The sequence below is a fragment of the Balaenoptera borealis genome, assembly GCF_965194805.1.
Source record: "Balaenoptera borealis genome assembly, chromosome: 20".
Classification (NCBI taxonomy): Eukaryota; Metazoa; Chordata; class Mammalia; order Artiodactyla; family Balaenopteridae; genus Balaenoptera; species Balaenoptera borealis.
The window spans coordinates 20,529,082-20,553,804 of NC_138879.1; the positions used below are offsets into that span (position 1 = coordinate 20,529,082).

The window sequence follows — 24,723 nt, forward strand, 5'->3', positions numbered from 1 at the left end:
ACCTGTACCCTCGGCCCAGGCCTCGTGGGAAAGCAGCACTCTGACCTGAACCCTGGGGCAGAGTCCTTTGCTAGCTGGTTGGACAGAGTGACTCGGACTAAAATACCCAGTCTACCTGCCCCTAACACTGGTTGCCCACACACACCTAAACCCCACCTGGTCCTTATACAGAGCCAGAAAAATCTCCACTTTAAGAGAGGGGAGCAGGTGACATTTGCCCAACCCCACTCTGAACTACCAACATCTACTGGTTGAATCTCTCCCTCCCACCTGGGCATGTGCCAGAGGCCGGCCTGGCCTGGGTGGTCTCAGACCTAGAGGAGCTCTGGATTCCTTGCCCACCAGCCCTCTGGGTGCCCAGCCTGAGGCCAAGTGCCCAGTTCCTCCCCACGGAGCCCCAGGAGAACACAACCTACTTCTGTGGGTACATGTTATAATGAGCCTGGGGGCACACGGCTGGGGAGGGGGCCTGGTCCATGTAGGTGGCGCTGCCCCCGGCAGAGTCCGCAGAGACGCTCACAAACCTGCGAGAGGAAGCAGAGCATAGCCTTAGCGGGGAGGGGCTCACGGGCCATCTTCGCGTCTTTTTCAGGTGCGGAAGGACAGAGTGCCCGCTGAGCCTGGGGCTCTGGCCGCAGGAGCGGGGCCCTGGGTACCGACACCCTGGTGACCAAGCCCAGTTCCCTCCCCAGGAGGGGTGGCGGTGAGGGGTGAGGAGAGCCAGGTGGGGGGGTGAGAGGAAAAGAGAGACAGCAGGAGACCAGAGCTGGACCCGGGACACTTACTCAGGGACCACTTGCTTGATCTGTGGCTTCACGTATCCGTCCACTGCTTTAGCTGCCGAGGGGGAAGAGTGATGAAAACCAAAGTTCTCAAATGAAATGAAAATGCAGTCTCCCTTAAGAATCCCATCTTTTCTTAGGATGAGACACAACTGCCTCATTTTATCTTAGGATCCAGTATAAGCACATCTTTTAATCCGTTAGGAAGACCCGGTAGAGGAGAAGCCTCAATACTGACACCACAAGGTAAGACAGCTTCCAAGTTGGCTTGGATGGGTTAATTAATTCTTCAAACCACAGGAAAGATATACTTCAATACGAATCTAAATCAAACATTAACTGCATACTAACTGTAAAAAGAAAACATATCTTAAAAAGTTTAAAGTCGCAGACGCAGAAAGACAGGGGACAAAATGAGGACCAACAGGAGGAGGCTGCAACAGGACAAATTCTCAGTCAAATAAGGAAGAACGCCGTCATCACCGGAACTCCCCGAAACAGTCTCGGGAAGAACTGATTTCTTCATCACTGGAGGTTTTCACGTGGAAGGTGTACCAACACTTGCTAGGGGTCATGCGGAAAAATCTAAGCATTAGAGGGGAATTAATTTGACTTGAGGATCCCGGGAGTTACTCTAGTTCTGAGCTTCTACCCTTTTAGGAAAGGGAATGTCACTCTGTCAGGTGTCTGCGTGCTCTTTTCGTGGGGTTTCTGCACTCGGGGGTAATCTGATGGTCATGCCTCCCAGTGGGTGCTGTCTGTGCTGTGTGGCTGGTTGAAAAGAATGCTGCTGCTGTGTCTCACTCTCCACAGCAAACCCACTGGGACGTGGCAGGCTAGGGATAACCTAGCAGATCAGCTAGAGTTACCTTTTCAAAAGGCTGATTATGGAAATCCAGCTAAGTAGGTAGTAGGAATGTGATGGTCTGAAGTCGGTGAATGAAGTCTTGTTTCCTGGGTGTGTAAATATGGAAATAAGTATAAGCTTAACTATATCAGACAATGAAGATTCCGCTGAGGTCAGAAGGATGACTCAGCCCAAGAGAATGAACTGCTCCGTGGGTCACACATCGCTTGTTATCCTGACCTGCTTCTACTGGGGCTTCGAATGTCAGGAGCTGCCTTTTCATAATATCTCATGCTTTTTGTGCTTTATGGTCTACAGAGAATTTTCCAGAATGGCAGAAAAGATTAAAAAAAACAAAGAAATGCTGTAAAAATAGGATTGAAAAATCTAGATTAGTTGTGCTAACAAAAAGAAGCAGTGGTAGGTTTAATCCAAAATACCACATAAGTCTAAAAATATTTTGGCTTATTTCCTCACCTAGAAATATAACCAGGTGGGAAGGCATGATACAAAAAGCAGAATCTATAAAGGAAAAAGGTCAATAGATTGGGCTGTATAGAAAATACAAGTCTTTTCACTTCAGCAAAATAAAACCTAAATGTTGAAAGAACAATGACACACTGAGAAAAATCTCTGCTATAATAATAAAAGCTTTATTTACTATATAAAAAAACACTTGCATATTATTAAGAAAAAAAGGAACTCCAAAAGAAAAATGAGCAAGGAATAGGAACGTGCTTCACAGAAAAAATACAAATGGCCAACAATGTGGAGGTTAAGAAGTACAGGCTAGACTGAGCTCAAACCCTGGCTTGGCCTCTTCCTAGCTGTGATATCGCTGGCGATTTATTTCACTCCTCTGTGCCTGAGCTCCTCAAATGTAACATGGGGATGGTAACAGTGCTTACTTCACAGACCTGTTTTGAGGATTAAATGAGAAACTATGTGAAATGTGCTCAGAAAAGTGTCTGGTACGCAAGTAAGCATTCAACAAATGTTAGCTGCTATTATTATTCTATTTATTATTGTTATTATTATCTTTATATGAAAAGATGTTTCGACCTTACCTAGAATCAAAGAAGTGAAAATAAGAACTAAGATTATCATTTTTACGCCTATCAGACTGGCAAACATGAAACTGCTGAAGAGACACTATCATTGGCAGGAGGAGGATGGAGAAGCAGATACTCAAACAGACGTCTGTGGGAGTGAAAACGGATTCCACTTTCTGGAGGGCAACTCTGGACAGATGTGTCCAAGTGCTTGAAAAGTATACACCCCTTGACACAAATTCTACCTTAGGGATTTGTCCTAAGGAAACAGTAGAACAAGATGCATGTACCAGGTTATCTCAATATTAACCAAAAAAAAACTGTGAATAACTTAAATTTTAAGTATCTTAAATAACCAACATAGGATCACCATACAATGGAATTCTATGCAATTGTTAAAATGATGTTGTAAGTTTATATTTACTAACCTGTAACTCTGCCTGTGATATATTTTTAAGTGAAAGAATAATCAGGTCACAAATGACGACGTATGGTACGACCCAAACCCGACATGATCTGGTCCCTCCCACTGCTCTGCCCTCATGTCCCACCATTTCGCCCCTGCTCAACCAGCTCCAGCCTCCCGGGTCCTCATGAGGTGTTTTTTTTTAAAAAATTAATTAATTTATTTAATTTATTTATTTTTGGCCGCGTTGGGTCTTCGCTGCTGCGCACGGGCTTCTCTAGTTGCGGCGAGCAGGGGCTACTCTTCGTTGGGTGCACGTGCTTCGTTTTTTAAAATTAATTAATTAATTTATTTATTTTTGTCTGAGTTGGGTCTTCATTGCTGCGCATGGGCTGTCTCTAGTTGCGGCGAGCGGGGGCTACTCTTTGTTGCGGTGTGCAGGCTTCTCATCGCGGTGGCTTCTCTTGTTGCAGAGCACGGGTTCTAGGGCACTTGGGCTTCAGTAGTTGTGGCACACGGGCTCAATAGCTGGGGCTCGCGGGCTCTAGAGGGCAAGCTCAGTAGTTGTGGCGTACGGGCTTAGCTGCTCCATGGCATGTGGGATCTTCCCGGACCAGGGCTCAAACCTGTGCTCCCTGTACCAGCAGGCGGATTCTTAACCACTGCGCCACCAGGGAAGCCTCCTCGTGAGGTTTTCTAAACATGCCAACCTCACTCCCACCTCAGGGTTTCTGCTCTTGTTCTCTCGGCCTAGAATGTTCTCTCTAGACCTATGTGTGGCTTCCTCACTTCATTCAGGGCTACTCTGATGTCACCTCCTCAGGGAAGCCTTCCCTGATCACTCGAGTGAAGTGCTGTGCCGCCCCCCCCGTCACTTCTCTATCCCTTCACCTTATTTGTTTTCATACTGTCCATCACTAGATACATTTATTTGTTTACCTGTTTATTGTCTTCCTTCTGCTATTAGATTGCAACCCCACACAGGAAGTGCTTAATAAGCCTCTGGTGACTGAGTGACAGAATACATATCTGGAAGAACATTCACTAAATTGTTTACGTTGATGAGATAAGAAATGTTGTGTGATATCTATTTTCTTTTCTATACTTTTCTGGAAATTTTACAATAAATACGTAATACTTTTATTCTCAGAAAACAATAAAACCATCTCTGTTTTGAAAAACAAAATTTTACCTTCCTAATTTTGTTTGATCTAAGCTTGTATTAAAAGCAATTTATTCCCTTCAATTTGATATTTGGGGTTGGCGGCTGATGTGTTTTTTGTATAACTGAAGAAAATAGCCCAGGATTTACATCTGCCCTGGATAAAGCTCAAACAGCAACAACTGAGTGTTAACTGCGTAGATTTTCATGCCAGACAGACTGACACACACAAGACACACACGTACACCTAAAACAAAACCAAAATCACAACGAAACCAAATCAGAATGCGAACATTGTTACCAGTGGCAGGCTCGCAGGGAACTGGGGTGTAATATTTGGAGTACACTTCATCTTTTGGCCGGTCAGGAAACACGTAGATAAGGTAACTCAGGTCTCCCAAGCGGTCAGCCAGGGACCGGATGGAGAAGTCTCTGGTGGTAAAAGGCATCAGATTCCAAAACATTCTTTCCTCTAGATCAAAAAAACAGAATAATCATAGTCTAGATATGATTTCTGAACAGGAAATCTTAAAACCCAAATAGACTACAAATAAAGCTCTCCATTAAAATTGTTCCAATAAAAATCTCCATTTAAAAATTACCATAGGTTGTAGATTAAGTAGTTTTTAAAAAATTTATATATTTTTTATTTATTTATTTTTGGTTGCATTGGGTCTTTGTTGCTGCATGCGGGCTTTCTCTAGTTGTGGCAAGCGGGGTCTATTCTTCATTGTGGTGCGCGCGCTTCTCATTGCGGTGGCTTCTCTTGTTGTGGAGCACGGGCTCTAGGCTCATGGGCTTCAGTAGTTGTGGCTCGTGGGCTCTAGAGCACAGGCTCAGTAGTTGTGGCGCACGGGCTTAGTTGCTCCGCGGCATGTGGGATCTTCCCGGACCAGGGCTCGAACCCGTGTCCCCTGCATTGGCAGGTGGATTCTTAACCACTGCGCCAGCAGGGAAGCCCGATTAAGTAGTTTTTAAAAGTCATGGGTAGATAAGCAGGTAACGCATACACCACTTTCCTAGAGATCTAATGATCTCAGGTAGTTTCCAGTTCAAACAGTATTCTGTCCCTCCCTAGAAGAAACTTCTTGCTGACTCCAGTCCCTGATTCCCTGTACAAAAGTATGTAAAAGAGATAGGAAGTGTGTCCATAGCCAGAGGGTGCATGAGAGTTATTAAAAACTATTAAAATCTTTAAGTCACAAAAAACTAGCAAGCTACTCTTGTCTTACCGTGAGGGTCAGAGGAAAGAACTAACATTCTTGGATGGAAATGATCAATGGCAGTATCCTTATGTTAGGATAAAGGAATAATGAAAATAGCATATTATTTCCAGTCTAACGACTCCAAACAACAGAGTAATTCTTTACTGAAATAAGCTCAAGGTTGAGTAATAAGAAGGCAAACATTTCAAAAGGGGAGCAGCTGAGATTTTGGACAGGATACTGCATCACGTGTAGCCATGTCGGGTTGTACATCTGTGTTTCTCAAAATTAGTAATTGTGTTTCCCATAATAAGATTTTACACAAGCTGCAGCTGTGTCATGGTTATACATTTCTGCTTCCCATAATTAGTACTCGCGCCCAGGAATAATAAGTACTCAATAAATGGTTAAAGTAATTTTGCAACAAAAGCACCCAACCAGAGCCAAGATAGGTCTGAAAAAGGGAGGGGCACTCACGAGAATCAAACTTCCAAGCAATGGTGATGCCACCGATTTCAGAGTCACTGAACCTCAGCAGGAAGGTCCCGTCAGGCTTGTTAATGAGTAGGTCGTGGGCCTGTTGCTTGTTCACGAAACCCAAGATAGCCCTGGATCACAAAGGCCAAAGGAGTAGAAGCAGAGTGTGGTGTTTTAATGCCAGAAAAAAAGACCTCGCTGCTCTACTGCTGACTTAACAAATGACGATTCTCACCCATCATTCCAATGAGGCTTGAGATGTTTTTTTAACACTTCCATCACACCGTCAAACCACTGCCAGAAAGTGTAATTCCGTCCTGGTAAATTCTCCTGGTTGGAGATACAACAATGAACACAAGAGGGCAAAAGTAACACTTGGGATATTATTACCTGTATATACTTTAACTGGAAAAATTAAATGGAAAACAACATCTACATTGTCAGAATCATACAAATATACATGCCTACTACCTGAGTTTGACCAAATGGTCCTACAACCCAAAAACAGAATAGAGGGGAGAAGACGGAAGAAGGGGAAAACACCACAGAGCAATTACCGACACCCCGTGGACCCTGGCTACACATACTTTCCCCTGTATCTAGGCTGACTCGTCCTTTGCTGGTTTTGACGTGTGGTTTGTGACCAGCAACAGCAGCATCACCTGGGAGCTTCCGAGAAACTGTAAATCTGAATGGGATTAGATCACACCGCGAGGCCACGGAGAACACTCCATCATACGGGTGTTACCAACAATCATCAGCAAAATGCAGTGATCTGATTCCGGTGGAAGGCAGGAGCCGTACTGCAATGGCAAAGACAGTCCACCTAGGCCTCCTGCTTCCCTATCAAACCTCCTCTGACCACCAGTGAACCTGTTAGCCAGCTGGTTAGCACACGACCATTTAAAAGAGTTCCACTCAGAGACTGTGAGATCTCTGAAGTAGGGCACGTGGGGTGAGGGTGGGGGCGTAAGCAAAGACACGAAAGTTCAGTTTATAATCAGAGATGTGACGGGTGACATCTGAACTACCAGATGCTAGAGGCAAAGTTTCCTTCATCAGTATCCTCTTTTGCGGGCTGAGGGTCCCACGGGAGCCTGACTTTGCATTACACATCAAGGAACATCAGAGAGTCAAGGGGACAGAGCCACGGAGTTTTCATTGTCACGAAAGCCTTACTTCTCATGAGTTACGCTGCCGTTTGCTTTGCTGTTTCCTTTACAAAGGAAGAAAATGCACTAGCCGCATGCAAGGCCCAATTTGCTGATATAGTCAAACATAATTTTCTACATAAAAAAGTATGTGGTTGTCCATCTATTCAGAAGCTTCCTACTACCACGGGCACGTCGTATTAGAGACGTGAGGAATGAGGGCCGAGGGCAGGGAGACTCCTGAGGGATCTGGTTTGCAGGGGCCGATCTAACTGCACAGGGTGGTGTCCCTCACCCGGTTGAACTGGGACCAGGACACGGACATGCCGTTGTAGTCCTCGAGGTGGCTGCTACCGCTGTTGAACAGCTTCTGCGCCAGGAACACGAGGTTCTCCTTGGTCAGGCCCCGGTTGCTCTGCACTTCGGCCTTGAATTTCATGTTGAGCGCCTCGCACAGCTGCGGCCACAGGACTTTGTCAGGCACCGCAAACGGCACCCTGCCCTGGTGGGGAGAGAAGCCAGAACCTTAGGAGAAAACAGTTGCATGATTTATTCCCTCAACCTGCAAAAGAAAAACACTGATGGCTGGATGGAGTTACAAACACTTGTCTGGCTGAGCCTGAGGATAAACTCAACCTTCCTTGGGGTATGCAGTTCTGCGAAATTCGGAAGGTTCCATTTTACCACCTTCACACACAACTCAGAAGGTAACCTCGGGCTATCTGTGGTGTCCTGTAAATGAGCTGCTGGATGTACAGTGCAATCCTACTTTCTTTCTTTTTTTTTTTAATCATTCTCTCCTCCCTTTTATTTATTTATTTTGAATTTTATTTATTTTTATTTACAGCAGGTTCTTATTAGTTATCTATTTTATACATATTAGTGTATATATGTCAATCCCAATCTCCCAATTCATCCCACCACCACCCTCCCCCACCACTTACCCCCCGTGGTGTCCATACGTTTGTTCTCTACATCTGTGTCTCTATTTCTGCCCAATCCTACTTTCTAACAGCCACGAAAACAAAACATGACCAAGGTCTGGCTCTGACAGTCAAAGGGAGTCAAAATCTACAAGACTGGTTCTCTAGGAACAGAGAGAGAATGTGTGTATGTGTCCATAAGCATGTACACAAGTGTCATTCTTGCCCTTGACCCCTTCTGCCAAGAACTCTAGCTCAAAGTGAAATAACTTAATATATATACATATATTCATATATATATATATATATATATATATATATCTGAATCACTTTGCTGTACACCAGACACTAACACAGCATTGTATATCGACTATACTTCAATAAAAAAATTAAAAGTAAATAAACAGCATAAGATGTACACTAGTCATTAACGTAACTAAAAATGTTAAAAATGCTTACTTATTTAGACAAGACACTTTAGGAATGACATATCACAGGAGATGCCAGAGTTACATGAGGAGTGAGATCTGTGGATGCACAGGGAGGGAAATGAGAGCAGACGTGGCAGTCCTATCCAGGAGGCTTATATTTTTTTAATTTTTATTTTTTCCTTGTCTTTTGATTCTCATTCATTCATTCTTTCCTATATATATACACACACACATTTCTATACATATATTTGTTTGTTTGTTTGTTTAAATGTCTAGTCAGTCAGTGAATCAGTTGTCTTCCTGTTCCAATTGATTGTTCATTCCAAATCCTCTTTTGGATCAAGTCTTCAAGCTCCTTAGGCAGATATTTTTTAAAAGGAGCCTCAAACACAGGGTTTGTAGCACAAGCATCGTAGAATTTCTGCTGAGAATCTCACCCTTACAGCAAAAATATTGTTCTCTATAGAGGCCTGTTGAAAATGCCAAGTTGTACTCTTCACATTAGAGCCACATTAGAGAAGGACATACTTTTATGTCCCAAATAACAAGTATAACCTTTTATCATGCTTTTGTGGACTAATCTCTACTGGAAATATGCTAACACATGGAACTCTGCCTACTAAAATGTTTTGAAAATGATCAAGCAGCGCATGAGTGGTAACCAGATAGCATTTGGGTGCGTAAATCCACAGAATCATATTTATTTCTTTACACAAAGCATCTCATTCTTCATGAGACTTGGGATGAATCACAGAATCTAAAATTTGGAAAGGACATTAAATCTCACCCTCAGTCATGGGAGGGAAGACGACAGGAAGCAACTTCTAAGCTAAGTGACTTCCTGAGAGGTACAACCTCTAAAAGAAACCTGGGAGTCCCAAATTCCATTCATGGCTTCACCCACAATTTAAAATACTATTTACAGAGTACTGACTATGTGACAAGCATTCTGTGTATCACCTAAATGAATCTTCCAAACAACACTCTGGAGCGTTATTCTCCCTGTGTTGCAGACACTTATGGAAATTTAGGCTCAGAGAGGTCAAGTGAATTTCCTGTGGTCACAGGGTGAGGAAATGGTGGAGCTTGGATTGAAACCCCGGCCTTTCTTCAAGCCCCTGCTCATTCTACTTTCCACATACTCTCCATTCTGCCTCCCACTAAGGATAACAGCATTTTTTCTTCTATGCCTTTTGGTGGGGATAAAGAGACTTGAAAGAGATTCATGACACCAGTATCAAAATCTTGAGACCCACAGGCCCAAGGAATACACTCACAGGCTCTGCAAAAGCGTTGTCCCAGAGAACAGTGGCCGTCGCGTTGTTGTCCTGGCTGCCGTGAACAATCACCACCACCGGGAGGGACAGCGTCTGAAAAAGACCCAGGAGCAGCGCTGAGCTCCCGCGGCCACACGCTCTGCCCTCCTCCCCTTTTCTTCTATCACAACACGTTTATTCTCCCTACAAGTTTCAGTAAATGTCACCCTTGAATACAGACTAGGAAGGGCTCCAGGAATAATACGACTTTGCACATTGGCACACTCTTAGAAATTTTAGATTTTTTTTTTTTTAAATTAATTAATTTATTTTATTTATGGCTGTGTTGGGTCTTCGTTTCTGTGCGAGGGCGTTCTCTAGTTGTGGCGAGCGGGGGCCACTCCTCATCGCGGTGCGCGGGCCTCTCACTATCGCGGCCTCTCTTGTTGCGGAGCACAGGCTCCAGACGCGCAGGCTCAGTAATTGTGGCTCACGGGCCCAGTTGCTCCGCGGCATGTGGGATCCTCCCAGACCAGGGCTCGAACCCGTGTCCCCTGCATCGGCAGGCAGATTCTCAACCACTGCGCCACCAGGGAAGCCCCCAAGATATTTTTAAAAGAGATATTTCTGTGTGACATTTTGGTATTTAGGTATTTCTTAGATATTTCTGAAGGATGGAGTAAGTTTCTCAAAGCTAGAGACTAAGAGAGAAGAGAGAAGAAGAATGGAGACATTTCTGGGGAAAAAGAGCGAGTAACAAATGTCTCAAATTACTACAACTGTACTCAAATCCATCCTGAGTGATGTTTCTCTTGGTTCGCTTCTACCTATATCTCCAGCTCTTTCATTTCGTTATTATTTGTTCATGTCTTAAGAGAATCTAAGAGATAGAGTCCTAAGGATGAGGTCTCCTCACTGTCTGTTCATCAATAATCACAAGAAGATACACCTGAAACTAACACAACATTGTAAATCAACTATACTCCAATACAAAATAAAAATTAAATTAAAAAAATTATCACAAGAAGATACTCTGTGATCAAAACAATTCTTTTGGGATATAAAGTACACACACACACACACACACACACACACACACACACACACACCTTGACTTGAAAAACCAGCTCATTTCCACCAACACTGAACTGTGATTCAAACAGGATTGTAAATTTTTCTTCTGTCACCGACTCCGCTCCACGACGGTCAGACCTCTTAATTCGTTTCAGGGACTGAAAAGGAGAAAAATAGAGGATAAAGCCCTCAAACAGCTAGGGAAAATTCGTTCATCCTCTTCTCCCATGCTCACCATGTTCCTGAAGTGGGCGCTGAGGGTGCCCGTGGCCTGGTGATACTCCATCACACAGCAGTTGTTCAAGATCTCCCCGCTGTAATCACTGCAAATCAGACAGACTCAACTTTAAACCCATACAGGGTCTCAGCACACACAAGGTAGAAAACACATTGGGGGTAGGAGGAAATAAAGAAGGCTGTCAAAAAACTTAAGTCATTTAAGAGGAGATGGGGGTTCGGCTGTATAATCTATCTAAGAAATAAATGTACATAAAACACATAAAAAGTTTCCTTTAGACATATCCCTCCTAAATCATAGCTTCTTCACAGAAGAACCCCCTTACTCCTTCTCTGAGAGCTGGAAAAGGACAGAGAGCTAATGGGGCTCCTACAAAGGAATGGCCAGGCCTAGAAACTTCCTAGAAGGTGGGATCACTTTCCTCCTATTTCGAGGGCAACGTACTTGCGGGTGTTCTCGTTCTTGAGCAGCGACTTGGCCTGCTGCTCACTGATGATGGTGGCCTTCACCTGGGGGGGGTTCATGTGCACGTTCAGCTTCCCACCCACCAGCAGGCGCACGGTGGCTGCGAACTTGGTCTGGGTCTTCAGGACCTGAGGGGGCTGCTTCTCGATGATGAATGTGCTGCGGGGACACAAGCGACCAGGTGATGCCTCAGGGGACAGTGCTCCGGTCCCTCCCTCCGCGTGGGGAGGCCGCCTTGCGTGGGGCACAGCAGGCGAAGGAAGGGCTTGTGGCACAGCCCCTGGTCCCTGGGGGGCCACTGCGAGTCGGGGGAGCTGGCAGGAGGGGAGGCAGTGAGATGAACTCAACAGCTGAAACGGGCTGCAGGGAACAAGCCCATATAGTGTCCACGACAGAGACTGGGCAAGGTCAACAGCAAGAGGCCACAGCAACAGGCGACAGAGGGGGATGGGATGAGGGTGTGAGGCAGAGACGGAAGGGTTGAAGCCAGAGCTCCGTCTGTAAAGACCCTGCTGCCCGCGACCCAGGCCAACCGGATGGGGCCTGGGCGTGGCCGAGAGGCAGCAATCACCTGGTCACCAGGGCTGAGATGATGTCTGTGATGGTGGCGTTGACCTCAGCCAGCATCTCCTCCACGGGGCCGGGGATGGGCAGCTGCTGGCAGAGGTGCTCAGCTCTGCGGATCTGCTGCCGGTTCTGCCAGATGATCTCCGCCAACTTCTCACACCTGCACAGGAGCCCCGAGGCCAAAGGGAAGGACAAAGCCTTCACCCCCTTCCTCCAGGCCAGAAGCCAGAAGGCTCCCAGGCTGGGGAGAAGGCCCAGACCCAGCTCCACCCCCAGGAAGGCTCGGCACCTTAGCCGCCTGGCCTGTCCACTGAGCAGAGCACAGCTGCCCTGCCTTCCAGAAACACAAAGAAACACACAGGAGGAGCGACCCTGACTTGGATCCAACCAGGCTGAGCGTCACTCTGCACCCCTGGCCCCACCCCACTCCCTCAACCAGGGACGCCCCTCCCGGCGGAGGTGGCACAGGACGGGGGCACCAAAGTCTGCATCAGGAACCAGACCACTGGTGAAATAAGACCTGTGCCCCGACAGAGGGAGCCGGCTGCTCACGTAAACACAGGAGCAGAGCAGCAGCCGGTGGCACCACGCTGAGCCCCTGCCGCCCCCGCCCGGCCCCCCACGCCCATTACCAGGATTGTAGCACGTCCAGGCTGCCCTCGGGGGGCCCTCCGTTCCCCGCCAGCTGCTGCCGCCGCTTCCACTGGATCAGCTCGTCATCCAGAATGATGGTCTGCTGCTTCCGCAGCAGCTGCAGGGTCTTCTGGTGCTTCTCGGCCAGCTCCTGAGGGGCGGGCGGCGGGTGAGCGGCCCTTCTGGGCTCTCAGAACAGCCCCGCAGGGCCTCCCCTCACCCCTGGCCGACCCGCTCTGCCCTGCGTGCCCACACAGGGAGGAAGGCTCTGGCCTCCTGCTCTGCTGGGTCCCGCGCTCCTCCTGGCTCTCTCCCTCCCTCAGGTCCCCGGGGCGGCTCGGCTCAGGGTGTCACCTCCACGCCCGGGAGGGGAGACGCAGAGCCCACTCACCACGCGGTACTGCTGCAGCGTCTGGGCCTCGCGCTGCAGCCAGGCCTCCAGGGACACCTGCTTCTGCTGGAGGGCCGTCTCCCGGCTCAGACGCTCCTGGGGGTTCAGCTGGGCCAGCTGGGCAAACTGAGCTGGAGGACGGGACAGGACACCCACGACCATGACCTCCCCGGGTCCAGGAGGGAGCCCGGCAGAACTGCACTCACCTGTTCTGGAGGCAAAACCCTGGAGGGGACACAGCTGACAGGTGGCCAGTCAGGGTTCCACAGCCATGGCGCCCAAAGATGAGTGGGCTCCGCCCCCGGCCCCCCGACTCTGAGCTCCCCTTGGGGAGTGGGGAGATGGAAGCTTGGGGTACAGCTGAGGAGGAGCCAGCCCATGGCCTCCCTGCCCACCCAGCCCTCCTCTCCCCACGCGGGGTCCGGCTTAGAGCCACCCTGCCTGGTCTGAAGTGTGTCCTCGCCGCTTAAAAGGTGGGTGAACTCGGGCAAATCCCCTCACTCTCCTATGCCTCAGCTTCCCCAGGTGTAAAATGGGACAATCATGGCACCTGCCTTAGTGGCTGCCGTGACGTTAAATAAGCAATGATACAGAAAATACTCAGGAAGCTGCCTGGCACCATCAGCTCCAGGTGAGAGTCAGTCCTCATGGTTAATGGGTTACAGGACAGGATTAAAGGCTGATGGAGCAGCTCTCAGCCCCAGCCTCACAGGACAAAGCCTCATCAGGAAGGCCCTGCTCCGCGGGGCTGAGCGCAGCAGCCTCTCCTCAACGTTGTGTCATAACCTACATGGGAAAAGGATACGAAGGGGGAAGGGGGGGTTTCTCCACGGGCTGAAGGGGCCTAACGTGTTTGTCCAGGTTGGGTCACTGTGAGCTCAGCAGACCAACCGGAAGAGGGAGAGAGAGAGAGTGTCCAGGGCCACTGGGGACACGAAAGCAGCAAGATTCTCAAGAGAGGGAGGCAGCTTCTCTCCACACCAGCTGTCAGGCATCTCATCGATGGCAGGAATAAGGTAACGAGGCCTCACTGACGTCCTTTTCAAAAAATCTGTTATATGATACTTAAGACCTAGGCAAGTACTGATAGAAAGGATGATACAAGGAACACCTGTGTATCAAGAAGCCAGCTTAAGAAAGTGAACATTTCCACAGTTAAGCACCTGTACACCCTCCCCTGCCAGCATCCCCATCCCTCCCTCCACAGGCAATCACCATCCTAGATGCTGGTGTTCCTACCCCCACCAATAGGCTTTTGGAACGTCCCACGGTCCTTACTGGGGCTGAGTCAAGAAGATGAGAGCGTCAGTCAGCAGGTCTTGGTCAAGTTCCTGGCAGGCCTCTGAGGGCCATGTCACACTGACCGAGGCCCTGCCCTATGGACGCACAAAAGCAACTAAGGACACACTAAAGCAACCCTAGACAGCCAGGAAAGCCCAGAACTAGAAGAGAACTTAGAAATATGGCTCTAACATGACTGCAGGGGACTGAGTAGGTAAGGAACGTAGCAGAATAATCTGGAGAGCCACCTCGGAATCCTGCCACCCACAGGGAGGTGGTGGGGATCCCAACGCCAGGCCCAGCCTCCTTATGCAAGTGACCCACTTAGCTCTCTCCTGGCAAATTGGAGAAGCTTCTGGGAAGGACGCCAGGAGACTTGAGGCAACTGTCTGCTCCACTGGAGGGAGCTGAGGCTTCCCTTGCACAGACAGATCAGTAGTCTGTGCTTCTGATGGGTGCACTTGATAAATGAGACTGAACTGACATTGCACGATGGGGACAAACCCAAAGCAGAATCGAAACCCAACCTCACAAATAGGAAACAGAAAACCCCAGAATAGGATCATCAGTACTGTCAACCAGTCAATGGCCTTGGGTAGAAATAACAGCCTGAAATGTCCTGTTCCCTAATCTAGCAGGAGGGCCTTCCTTTCTTTCGGGTCAGTCTGGGATGGATTCAGATCTGAAGAGAGCTACTAGAATTATCCCCCCAACATTTACTCAACACTTGCTATGATTCAGGCAATGTGCTAGTCTCAGGGTACAGAGATAAAAGACATAGTTCCTTCTCAACAAATTTATATTCTACTGGGGAGGACAGAGTTAATAAATAGTATTAATACAGTTCTAAAACGGAGCCCACAGGCACGGTAGTAGAGGAGCACCTGGTATGTGTATGCATGTGTATTTTCATGGCTGGTTGGTTGAGCTAAAGCTTCTCTGAGATTGTGAACTGGGCATGCAACCAGGGAGAGGAAACTACAGGTACACCTCGTTTTACTGTGCTGCAATATATCGCACTTCACAGATACTGCATTTTTTTTTTTTTAATAAATTGAAGGCTTTTAGCAACCCCATGTCAAGCAAGTCTATTGGTTGCCATTTTTCCAACAGCATTTGCTCGTTTCTTGTCTCTGTGTCACATTTTGGTAATCCTCGCAATATTTCAAACTTTTTCATTATTGCTATATTTGTGGTGGTGATCTGTGATGGTGATCTTTGATATTACTACTACAGCTTGCTGAAGGCTCAGATGGTTAGCATTTTTTAGCAATAAAATATTTTTAAACTAAGGTATGTACATTTTTTTAAGACATAATGCTATTGCACACTCAAAAGACTACAGTATAGAATAAACATAACTTTTTTTTTTTTTTTTAAATTGGGGTTTGTTTTTTTTTTTAAACTTTTGGGTTTTATTTATTTATTTATGGCTGTGTTGGGTCTTCGTTTCTGTGCGAGGGCTTTCTCTAGTTGTGGCAAGTGGGGGCCACTCTTCATCGCAGTGCGCGGGCCTCTCATTATCATGGCCTCTCTTGTTGCGGAGCACAGGCTCCAGAAGCGCAGGCTCAGTAATTGTGGCTCACGGGCCCAGTTGCTCCGCGGCATGTGGGATCTTCCCAGACCAGGGCTCGAACCCGTGTCCCCTGCATTGGTAGGCAGATTCTCAACCACTGCGCCACCAGGGAAGCCCTAAACATAACTTTTATATGAACTGGGAAACCAAAAAATTCATGTGACTTGCTTTACTGCAATATTCACTTTATTTTATTTAGTGGTATGGAATCAAACCCTTGGCATCTCCAAAGCATGCCTGTATTAAAGTCATCCTGCCAAATTCTATAAGGTCAATAGGGGGCGCTTGTGGGGCTGCACACCCTCCAGACCGAATTCTGAAATTCTCTGTACCCAACTACCAGCAGGATTTACCCCAGGCAGGGGAGCCCTGGTCTATAAGGGCTAACTGAGATGCACTAGTTGCTCTGCCCCAGGACGGCCTCTCTGAATAACCACACAGAACAATATTAAAAGGCTGTAAAACACAGCCCCCGTGGCCCTAATACCCTCCCTGCTTAGAAAGTTTAACATTTCAATAAAGCATCACTTACAAAATGTCTGCCACATAAAGTACTGTCTGATACTGTTTCTTTAGTCCCTGTGCTCCTTCCCACAAGAGGAAATGTCTTCCCTCACAGCCCAGGAGCTCCTTGGATATGGGTAGCCAGAGTGAGACCCCAAGCTCTCCAAGGGTCAGCGCCTGTCTTCTCCCCTTCCAAAGCGTCAGCCTCCTGCACTGCCTTCAATGCAAATGATTCTCTGCTACTCCAGAGAGAGGTAAACGCTTCTAAATGGAGAACTGGTTCTCTTCCAACCCGACCAGCTTCTCTCTAGTCCTCATTCCCGTCCCCCAGACACACGCTGCCCTCCTACACCAGCCTCACCCTGGATCCTCAGGCTCTCTTGATACTGGATGATGAAGTACTCTTGAGTCTGCTGCAGCTTCTTCAGCTCATTCTCTGTGTCTTGCGTGACCAGTCGCAGCTCCTCAAATGTCTGGTTGATCTGAAGGTGTTTCTGGGACATGGCATCAGCGAGACTTCCAGCCGGAGAATTACCCTGGAGACAGATCAGGGAGAAAGTGTGGGCAGCAGTGAGCTGGGCAGGAGGATGGGAGAAAGCCTTAGGCCATAGACCCAAGGAAAGGGCAATGCTCGCATTATAACTGGGCTGAGATGCCAAAAGCTAAACTTTCAGTCAGAGAATTGCAAGTGTTGTTTGTGAGAGTTGGGGTAGAGTGGGAAAAGAGGAGCAATAGGAGACCTGGCAGACTATGGCATCTTCATAAAGTACCGCAGAAAGCTTCTGACCTCCACCAGAGTATCCCACATAGGGTCCATCTGGGTTCTCTCTGGAGAGACTAGAACTCAACATGTCCCAGGAGTTACCTGGGTTTTCCTACTAATAATGATGACCCCTCATTTCACAGTCATTCACTGACCCAATGCCACCTGTGCTAGGTGCTGGGGACACAGTGGGGGACAAGGCTGTGGAAACACACATCATCTGTGTCCTCCCTCAAGACCTTCTTGTGACTGAGGGAAGAGGGTGAACCACTCACAGGTGGCATCCTGGAGACCCCAAATGAAGTGACAGGGGAGGCATCCACAAGGGCTTTGTGGATCCAGCCACTGAACTGCCCTGGTTGGATCTATTTCTTCCACACCTGGTTGCGGGGTTGGGGGGCGAGCAGAGGCTGTTCTTAAGTAATCTCACCTGAGTATAAGCATGCCTCTCCTCAAATACAACTCAGTTGGGGTAAAATTATTTTGCACTTGTTCACATTGCTTTGTGGTTGCGATCTCATCAAGGTTACAAGTCAGTTAAGATCAGAGACCAGTCTTCTATTTCCTTTGGGCTTCTAAGGACAATGCTCTGTTTATAGTGACACCAACAGATGCACACCGAGTCATCTTGACAAAGCTGGGTCCAGAAAGAGCTGGGCAAGAAAGGACATCCCAATGCCTCTCCCCAAACCCATGGACACTCACATTGTTGGCTTCTCGGACCAGCCTCTGTTCATTGTACAGAATATGGCGGATGCAGCGGACCAGCTCCATGGGGCAGCGGTCATACGTGTTCTGAAAGAATCCAAGAGCAAACATTACTTTGTTCCACTCCATGCTATGGGGCCAAACCTCACCCGAGAGCAGGGGTCCAGATCTTATGATGGAGACTCCTAGTGTCACAATGGTGTAATCATGAGAAAAGCTGCTCCTCCAATGCCAACGGGGACAAGAAAAGCACATTGTGGGAAACCCAATCACAGGAAGAAGGTAAAATTATTCCATTTCTTGCATCTTAATTTGCTTAAAGTAAGGGCACCAAGCTTGGAAACAGAATACATTTTAAAGAGGCCATATTAGAGAAGAAACTGGACACCACCTTGACTGGGCAATCAAAATTACTACCACCAATGAGGATAAGATGGACATTGTACGCCTCTGGATGTGATACCCTGAGAAAGACACAACACTACTTATTTAGAATTCTGATCAGGGGTGTGTAACCTGAATCTAATCATGAGGAAACTTCACACAAACCCCAAGTAAGGTCCATTTTATATTTAAAAAATAGAGGAGCTGAATTATTTTAAAATGTCAATGTAATGAAGGACAAAGAAAGACTGACAAATGGTTCCATATGAAAGGAGATTAAAGAGACATGACAACTAGATGCAATATGTGATCTTGAACAGAATCCTGGGCTGGAGGGGAAAAAAATGCCCTAAACGACATCAGTAAGTCAGTGGACAAAATGGAAATAAAGGTATAAGATTACCTAAAAGTGTTGTATTGATGTTACATTTCCAGAAGTTGATAACTGTACTATAACTACGTAAGAGAAGATGCATATTCTTAGAAAACACACACTAGAGCACTTAGGGACAAAGGGACATGATGTATGTAACTTACTCTCAAGCAATGAAAATATGTGTGTGTGTGTGTATGCGCGTGAGCGCAGAGGGAGAATACAGTAAAGCACATGTTAACGACAGGTGAGTCTGAGCGTAGGTAGGGGTTCTTAGTATCAATCTCATAATTGTCTATACATTTGAAATTATTTTCAAATAAAAAGTTTAAAAAAGGCAGCTACAACCACAAAGCCAAACAATAAGAACTTTATACATGTCACATGTGACTCAACAACCTTGGGTTAAAGAAGAAAAAGAAAATCTCTGAATGAAGGAAGAGCCCCTGCAGGGAAGAGAATGAAGTGTGGCCTGGCGCTCACATCCACCTGGAGCTGCGTGGCCTGGAGCTCATGCCCACCTGGAGCCTTGAGGCCCCAAGATCACACCCACCTGGAGCTGCGTGGCGTAGTGCCCCAGCTTGATCTTCAGTAAGAACCCATCTTCCCCCACTTGGTGCTCTGCCTTCTTCTGCAGCTCCTGCACCAGGCCCTCCAGGAGCTGGGTGGCCTTAATGTTCTCCTGTGGATTATCAAGATCTATTGAGTCCCTAGGGGAAAGAAATTACATACATATGTATACATACATGCACACAGCCTGTATAAATGCAGCCTCAACGCATCACACCTTTTCTTTGGCTAAAGTAATTTCTTTATAATGCTCACTGCAAATTTTAGGAAACAGTCCAATTCAAATTGACTACATACCTACATTAATCTATTCCTAATCCACTAATTACCTAAGTGGGATGTATAGTATATTTTCTTTTCTTTTTTCTTTGCCATGTACTGCTCTTTCTCCTACTGACTTGCTCTGGTGCTTATGCTATTTGCTTCTAGGAATGAAGGGAAAAGGAAAGTGCTTTGTGTACTCTGAAGGAAATAGGGACTCTGATAATTTCCTATTTATAGTTACCCCCTCATGGGTGTAAGGGGGCACAGGGTCAAGAATGCTCTATGTGTTTTTTCCAGCCTCGACTTGTTCTACGTCTTGCTAAATTCACATAGAGTATTTCTTAAGTAAAGACAGGTGAGTCAACATTTATCATTATTTCTAAGAAGCCCTAGAAATGGGATATTAAGACAGAAGATGCCTACAAGTATTTACACAAGTCAAACATGTACATCAATAGTTGCAGATTTGGGACATGTAGGCAACGTTAACTCCTCCAATGAACCACAGAAATCACTCTACGGGCTTCGTATAAATTCAGAGCCACTTAACTGTTGACAGGGGTTGGGTGGTCTCCCTCCCTCCCTTTCTTCCCCCACTCTTCCCCTCATCCTTGACTCTCTTTCTTTTTTTAACAACTTAGGCAACAATTGCTATTGGGCAGTACTAAATTACTTAACTCAGCTCACTGAAGAAAACAAACAGCTGTAAGGTTGAAATAACATTCATTACTGCTGGTGGGTCTGGAGCCAAACAAGAGATCTGGTGATAGTTAAGCAGCTCTGTCATCTCTACACAGCCCTGAAGTCATTAGCAACTAATTTCTAATGGGGGCACAAACAGGTGTGCCAAAACACTGACACATTACTTCATCAAATAATATGCTCGAATCTGCACTTTTGAGAAGGCAGTGGAGAAAGTCAAATTTCAAATATGTGTGTGCTATGTACTAAATATGTCTGAATAAAAGCCTGGAAGGAATGAAGGCAGCCCTGCACCTCTGTTTCGACTGGCAATAATGCTCCACTCTTAAGAAGAGACAGTCTCTGAGCACAACTCATGGAAATCAAGTACTACTGGTTCTCGTAGTTCAAAACTTAACTCTCTGCCATATATATCTATATATCTATATATCTATATATCTATATATAGATATATAGATATATAGATATAGATATAGACATTCTTAGTTTAAACATGAACTGAAGATGTTTTAATTAAAATCTTTATATTTTTAAAACCAAAACCGAATAAAATCCAGGTTTTCCTTGATATCAACATAAGTCTCTTAACATTCGTTCAGTAAGAAGACTGCATGGGAAATTTACTAAATGAAATTTTAGATCAACAGAAACTTCCTACTAATTTTTTCTGAACTCTCCAAATCTTTAATAGAAAATGAAAATGAAATGGAAAAGCACTAAACAAGGTACAGTTGACATGCTCATATTTAGCTCCTTTTTTTCTCAATTACATGAGGCTGAGTTTTGTTTTGTTTTTTAATTGCCTAGAAAATTGCCCTCCTTTGGTGCTCTCCAGCTTTTGAACAGAAATCTGCTACTAACACACAACTGCAATTATTCCGAGGCAACATTACCGAGAGGTTTACAGCTCGCCTCAAATAGTAACATAAAGGCTGGTTTCTCCAGGGCTCTGTCAATGAGGACCCCTGCTCTCCTGGCCATGACGGTGGAGGCCTGAAGTATCTGATGAATACGACAGATCAGATTGAGACTGGTAACCAACCAACACGTGCCCAGGCCCTGAGCAGAACAGCAGACAGCCTGCTGCCTGGTGTGCAATAACGCTGTTGATTAAAAAGCTCTGTTGTCAGTCTACTGCACTGTACTAATTCTGAAAGAATTTAAAAACAATTTTCCCCCTGGGTATATAAACAGTAATTTGGGAAATAAGAAAAATAAACATGGTTGTTAAATCTGCGACTAAGACGTAATTATTGTTAACATTTTGGTGTACTGTCTTTTACTCTTTACCTATATATATATATATATATATATATATATATATATATATATATATATATATATATATATAAAACATATAAATTTGAAAATACCAAAGTCACCATTGTTAAACTTGTTAACAATACACTTTATTAAGCTGTATGCATATGCATACCTTATCTGCCCCATTAAACACTAAATTCTTTGTGGACAAGGGCTTCAACGTTTTCTATGAACTCTACTAACTACAACACTGCTAGGCACTCAAAACATATTTGTTAACTGTTTTTTATTAGCAGCAATATTCTAATGCTTTTAGCCAGAATTTACTATTAAAGGAAACAAATCTTATCTTTAAAAATCCCAATAGTTATTCCATCTTCTTAAACTTTAAGATGGAATTAAATACCTTTTCATGGGTCACATAATTTTCTTTATAAATGTACAACTTTTAGAGCATTCACTATGTTATCTTTCCAACCAAACTTCAATATGGGGCTTCCCTGGTGGCACAGTAGTTAAGAATCCACTTGCCAATGCAGGGGACGTGGGTTCGAGCCCTGGTCCGGGAAGATCCCACATGCTGCAGAGCAACTAATCCCGTGCGCCACAACTACTGAGCCCGAGTGCCACAACTACTGAAGCCTGTGAGCCTAGAGCCCGTGCTCCGCAACAAGAGAAGCCACTGCAATGAGAAGCCCACGCGCTGCAATGAAGAGTAGCCCCCGCTCCCCGCAAATAGAGAAAGCCCATGCGCGGCAATGAAGACCCAACGCAGCCAAAGATAAACAGATAAAATAAATAAATTTATATATTAAAAAAAAAACCTTCAATATGCTTGTGCTTCACAAAATATGATGGAGAAAACTTTGTTCACTTACCAAGCTTGGCTTTCAATCCACTGGGATAAGTAATGCCGCACCTCAATGGGGAAATGTTGACCATACAATGCTTGCATCTGATGAAGGGCGTCTCCTTGGAGCTGCTGGGCTTGTATCCACACAGCCATGGTTTACAATCTGTTAAACAATCAGTGGTTTGGGTGAGCTTTTTTTCTTCCCCTTTTAAATCCATTAGAGTAAATACTCGATTATAAAGGCCAGAGATAAATGCATTTAAGCCCTTTTTGATAGACTAAAGATCAGTATTCTTGAACTGAATTTTAGCTTCAAAATGTTTTCAGAATTCAGTGTGGCCATGGAAAGGTATATAACTGGGTCTATGAAGCTCTAACTGTAAAATGTATTGAAGTCCTATAAGCAAAAGTACAAATCCAGCATTAAGGGAAGAACTGCCTATAGCTTTGATATCACAGACATGTTCTTTCTTTTTACATGTGTTCCAAACTTGAAGCAACAGTAAGCAGCATTTCAACAGTAATGATAAATATGCAGCACAGGGATTTTGTAAAAAATCACTTGTTTTAGATTTGGTATTCTGACTTTTAAGAAATGCAGTAAACATATTGCCATTTTAAAAAAGGCCCAGTAAAAGAAAATATAATATCTAAAGTACGGATGGAACCCTATGTATTATCACTATTTACCTGAGCAGTAACTGTTTGCACATAAAGGGCACAGATTTATTTGGAAAAATAACCCCAAGGTTCCCCTTCTGATTTACTGCTTAGGAATTTACAGAGCAATGTTCTGTTAAAATTATAGCATTTAAAAATCTTTCAGACATAAAAACAACACATTCCAGCTAAGAGTTAGAAGCAAGAACCATTATATTGCAATGGTGGGTAGGTTTTTAAAACACACTGTTGCTTTCAGAAAAACGGTTTTATAAAACTACCACGATGCCTTCTCAGACTCACCTAAGAATTTTTTTTTTAATTTATTTATTTAATTTATTATTTTTAAAATTTTTGGCTGTGTTGGGTCTTTGTTGCTGCACGCGGGCTTTCTCTAGTTGCAGTGAGCGGGGGCTACTCTTCCTTGTGGTGCGCGGGCTTCTCACTGCGGTGGCCTCTCCTGTTGTGGAGCACGGGCTCTAGGCACGCGGGCTTCAGTAGTTGTGGCTCGCGGGCTCTAGAGCACAGGCTCAGTAGCTGTGGCGCACGGGCTTAGTTGCCCCGCGGCATGTGGGATCTTCCCGGACCAGGGCTCAAACCCGTGTCCCCTGCATTGGCAGGCGGATTCTTAACCACTGCACCACCAGGGAAGCCCTCACCTAAGAATTTTTAATTCATTTGGCAGAAACTCTCTGGGATTAACCAGATTGTGACAGCAACAGTACTTTCATGTACACAAAGGGGACTAAAACGGAATGTTGCTCTAACACTGTGGAGGTGGAAATTCCACATTATTCCATAGTGTGGAATTTGGTATAAGCAGGGATATCTTGAATCCCATCCAAAACTATCTGGCTACTGATTTGCACAATTCTCCTAAGAACTGTGTTATAGTCAGGGTACGGTGAATTAGACCTTGATTTTGTTGAATACCAGAGACCAAGCAAGTGTGTTAGGAAACAAAAATCCCTTCTCTGTTAGTTGTAGTTGTCTGATCGCATAACACAGAGCTATTTATGGGACAAGTTAGTTAGCCAACAATGAGGTGTGGGGTGGGTGCCAGTTACCTATTTTAGATTTGTGCAATGCTGTAGAACACTTGAGCAGTGTACAATTTACAGCTTTTGAGCATTAAGGCTGGGATCACTGTAAGATCACCCAGGACATCAAATTTCATGGCTGAGGGTTTACTAGGAGAAAGACTGGGATAAAAGAGCTCTCTCCAGAAGTAATCCCACATTACAATCAAATATATGGAAGACATTTAATTGTACAATATAATTTCTAATCAAATGACTCATATCATATCCCAAGATTTTGGAAAATTGGAAGAGATACCAAAGCATGTTTTTTGGACAAAAGGTAAAGGGATGGATGGGATGGATGAAGGTGCTTTGGCAAGAATGATCAAGGAATGAAGAAAAGAATTCAGGTAGTATTAATCTCTTTTAGTGGTAAGGAATTGGAAAGAAGCAGGACCTCGCCATAGCTCTCGTAATGAATATGTGAATGATACCAACAGACACAAAAATTATCTTGCATCCTACATTCATTAACCGAATTGACCCAAGAGACAGAAGGAAGACTGTGGGAAAATGTTTATCTTCAAAGAGACTCCTCAGTCTACCCAAATAAAATAGTATTCTGTTCACTCCCTATCGTCTCAGTCTGCTTTATTTTTCTTGGTATCATTTATCACTTCCTGATATTTATCACATATTTGTTTAATGACTTCCCACTAGGGTGAAATCACCACGAACAC

The 24,723-nt window shown here is 45.3% G+C and overlaps 1 protein-coding gene across 4 annotated transcripts in view; it reads right to left on the reverse strand.

Moving 5' to 3' along the window:
- STAT5B (signal transducer and activator of transcription 5B) overlaps positions 1–24,723 on the reverse strand; it is a 69,710-nt gene that overhangs the window by 2,712 nt on the left and 42,275 nt on the right. The window contains exons 2-18 of one of the 4 annotated variants that reach the window (XM_082371350.1): positions 22,327–22,464; positions 19,203–19,331; positions 17,890–17,979; positions 16,783–16,957; positions 13,061–13,191; positions 12,669–12,820; positions 12,041–12,196; positions 11,449–11,628; positions 11,002–11,089; positions 10,802–10,924; positions 9,714–9,806; positions 7,378–7,584; positions 6,167–6,261; positions 5,932–6,062; positions 4,551–4,721; positions 786–837; positions 417–524 (exon numbers count right to left, since the gene is read on the reverse strand). In XM_082371350.1, the coding sequence (XP_082227476.1) occupies positions 417–524; positions 786–837; positions 4,551–4,721; positions 5,932–6,062; positions 6,167–6,261; positions 7,378–7,584; positions 9,714–9,806; positions 10,802–10,924; positions 11,002–11,089; positions 11,449–11,628; positions 12,041–12,196; positions 12,669–12,820; positions 13,061–13,191; positions 16,783–16,957; positions 17,890–17,958 (1,931 nt within the window). In that variant the 5' untranslated portion in view covers positions 17,959–17,979; positions 19,203–19,331; positions 22,327–22,464. Of the gene's footprint in view, positions 1–416; positions 525–785; positions 838–1,651; positions 1,737–4,550; positions 4,722–5,931; positions 6,063–6,166; positions 6,262–7,377; positions 7,585–9,713; positions 9,807–10,801; positions 10,925–11,001; positions 11,090–11,448; positions 11,629–12,040; positions 12,197–12,668; positions 12,821–13,060; positions 13,192–16,782; positions 16,958–17,889; positions 17,980–19,202; positions 19,360–22,326; positions 22,465–24,723 lie in introns of those variants that run through there. The other 3 variants (XM_082371349.1, XM_082371348.1, XM_082371347.1) reach the window with 3 other exon arrangements.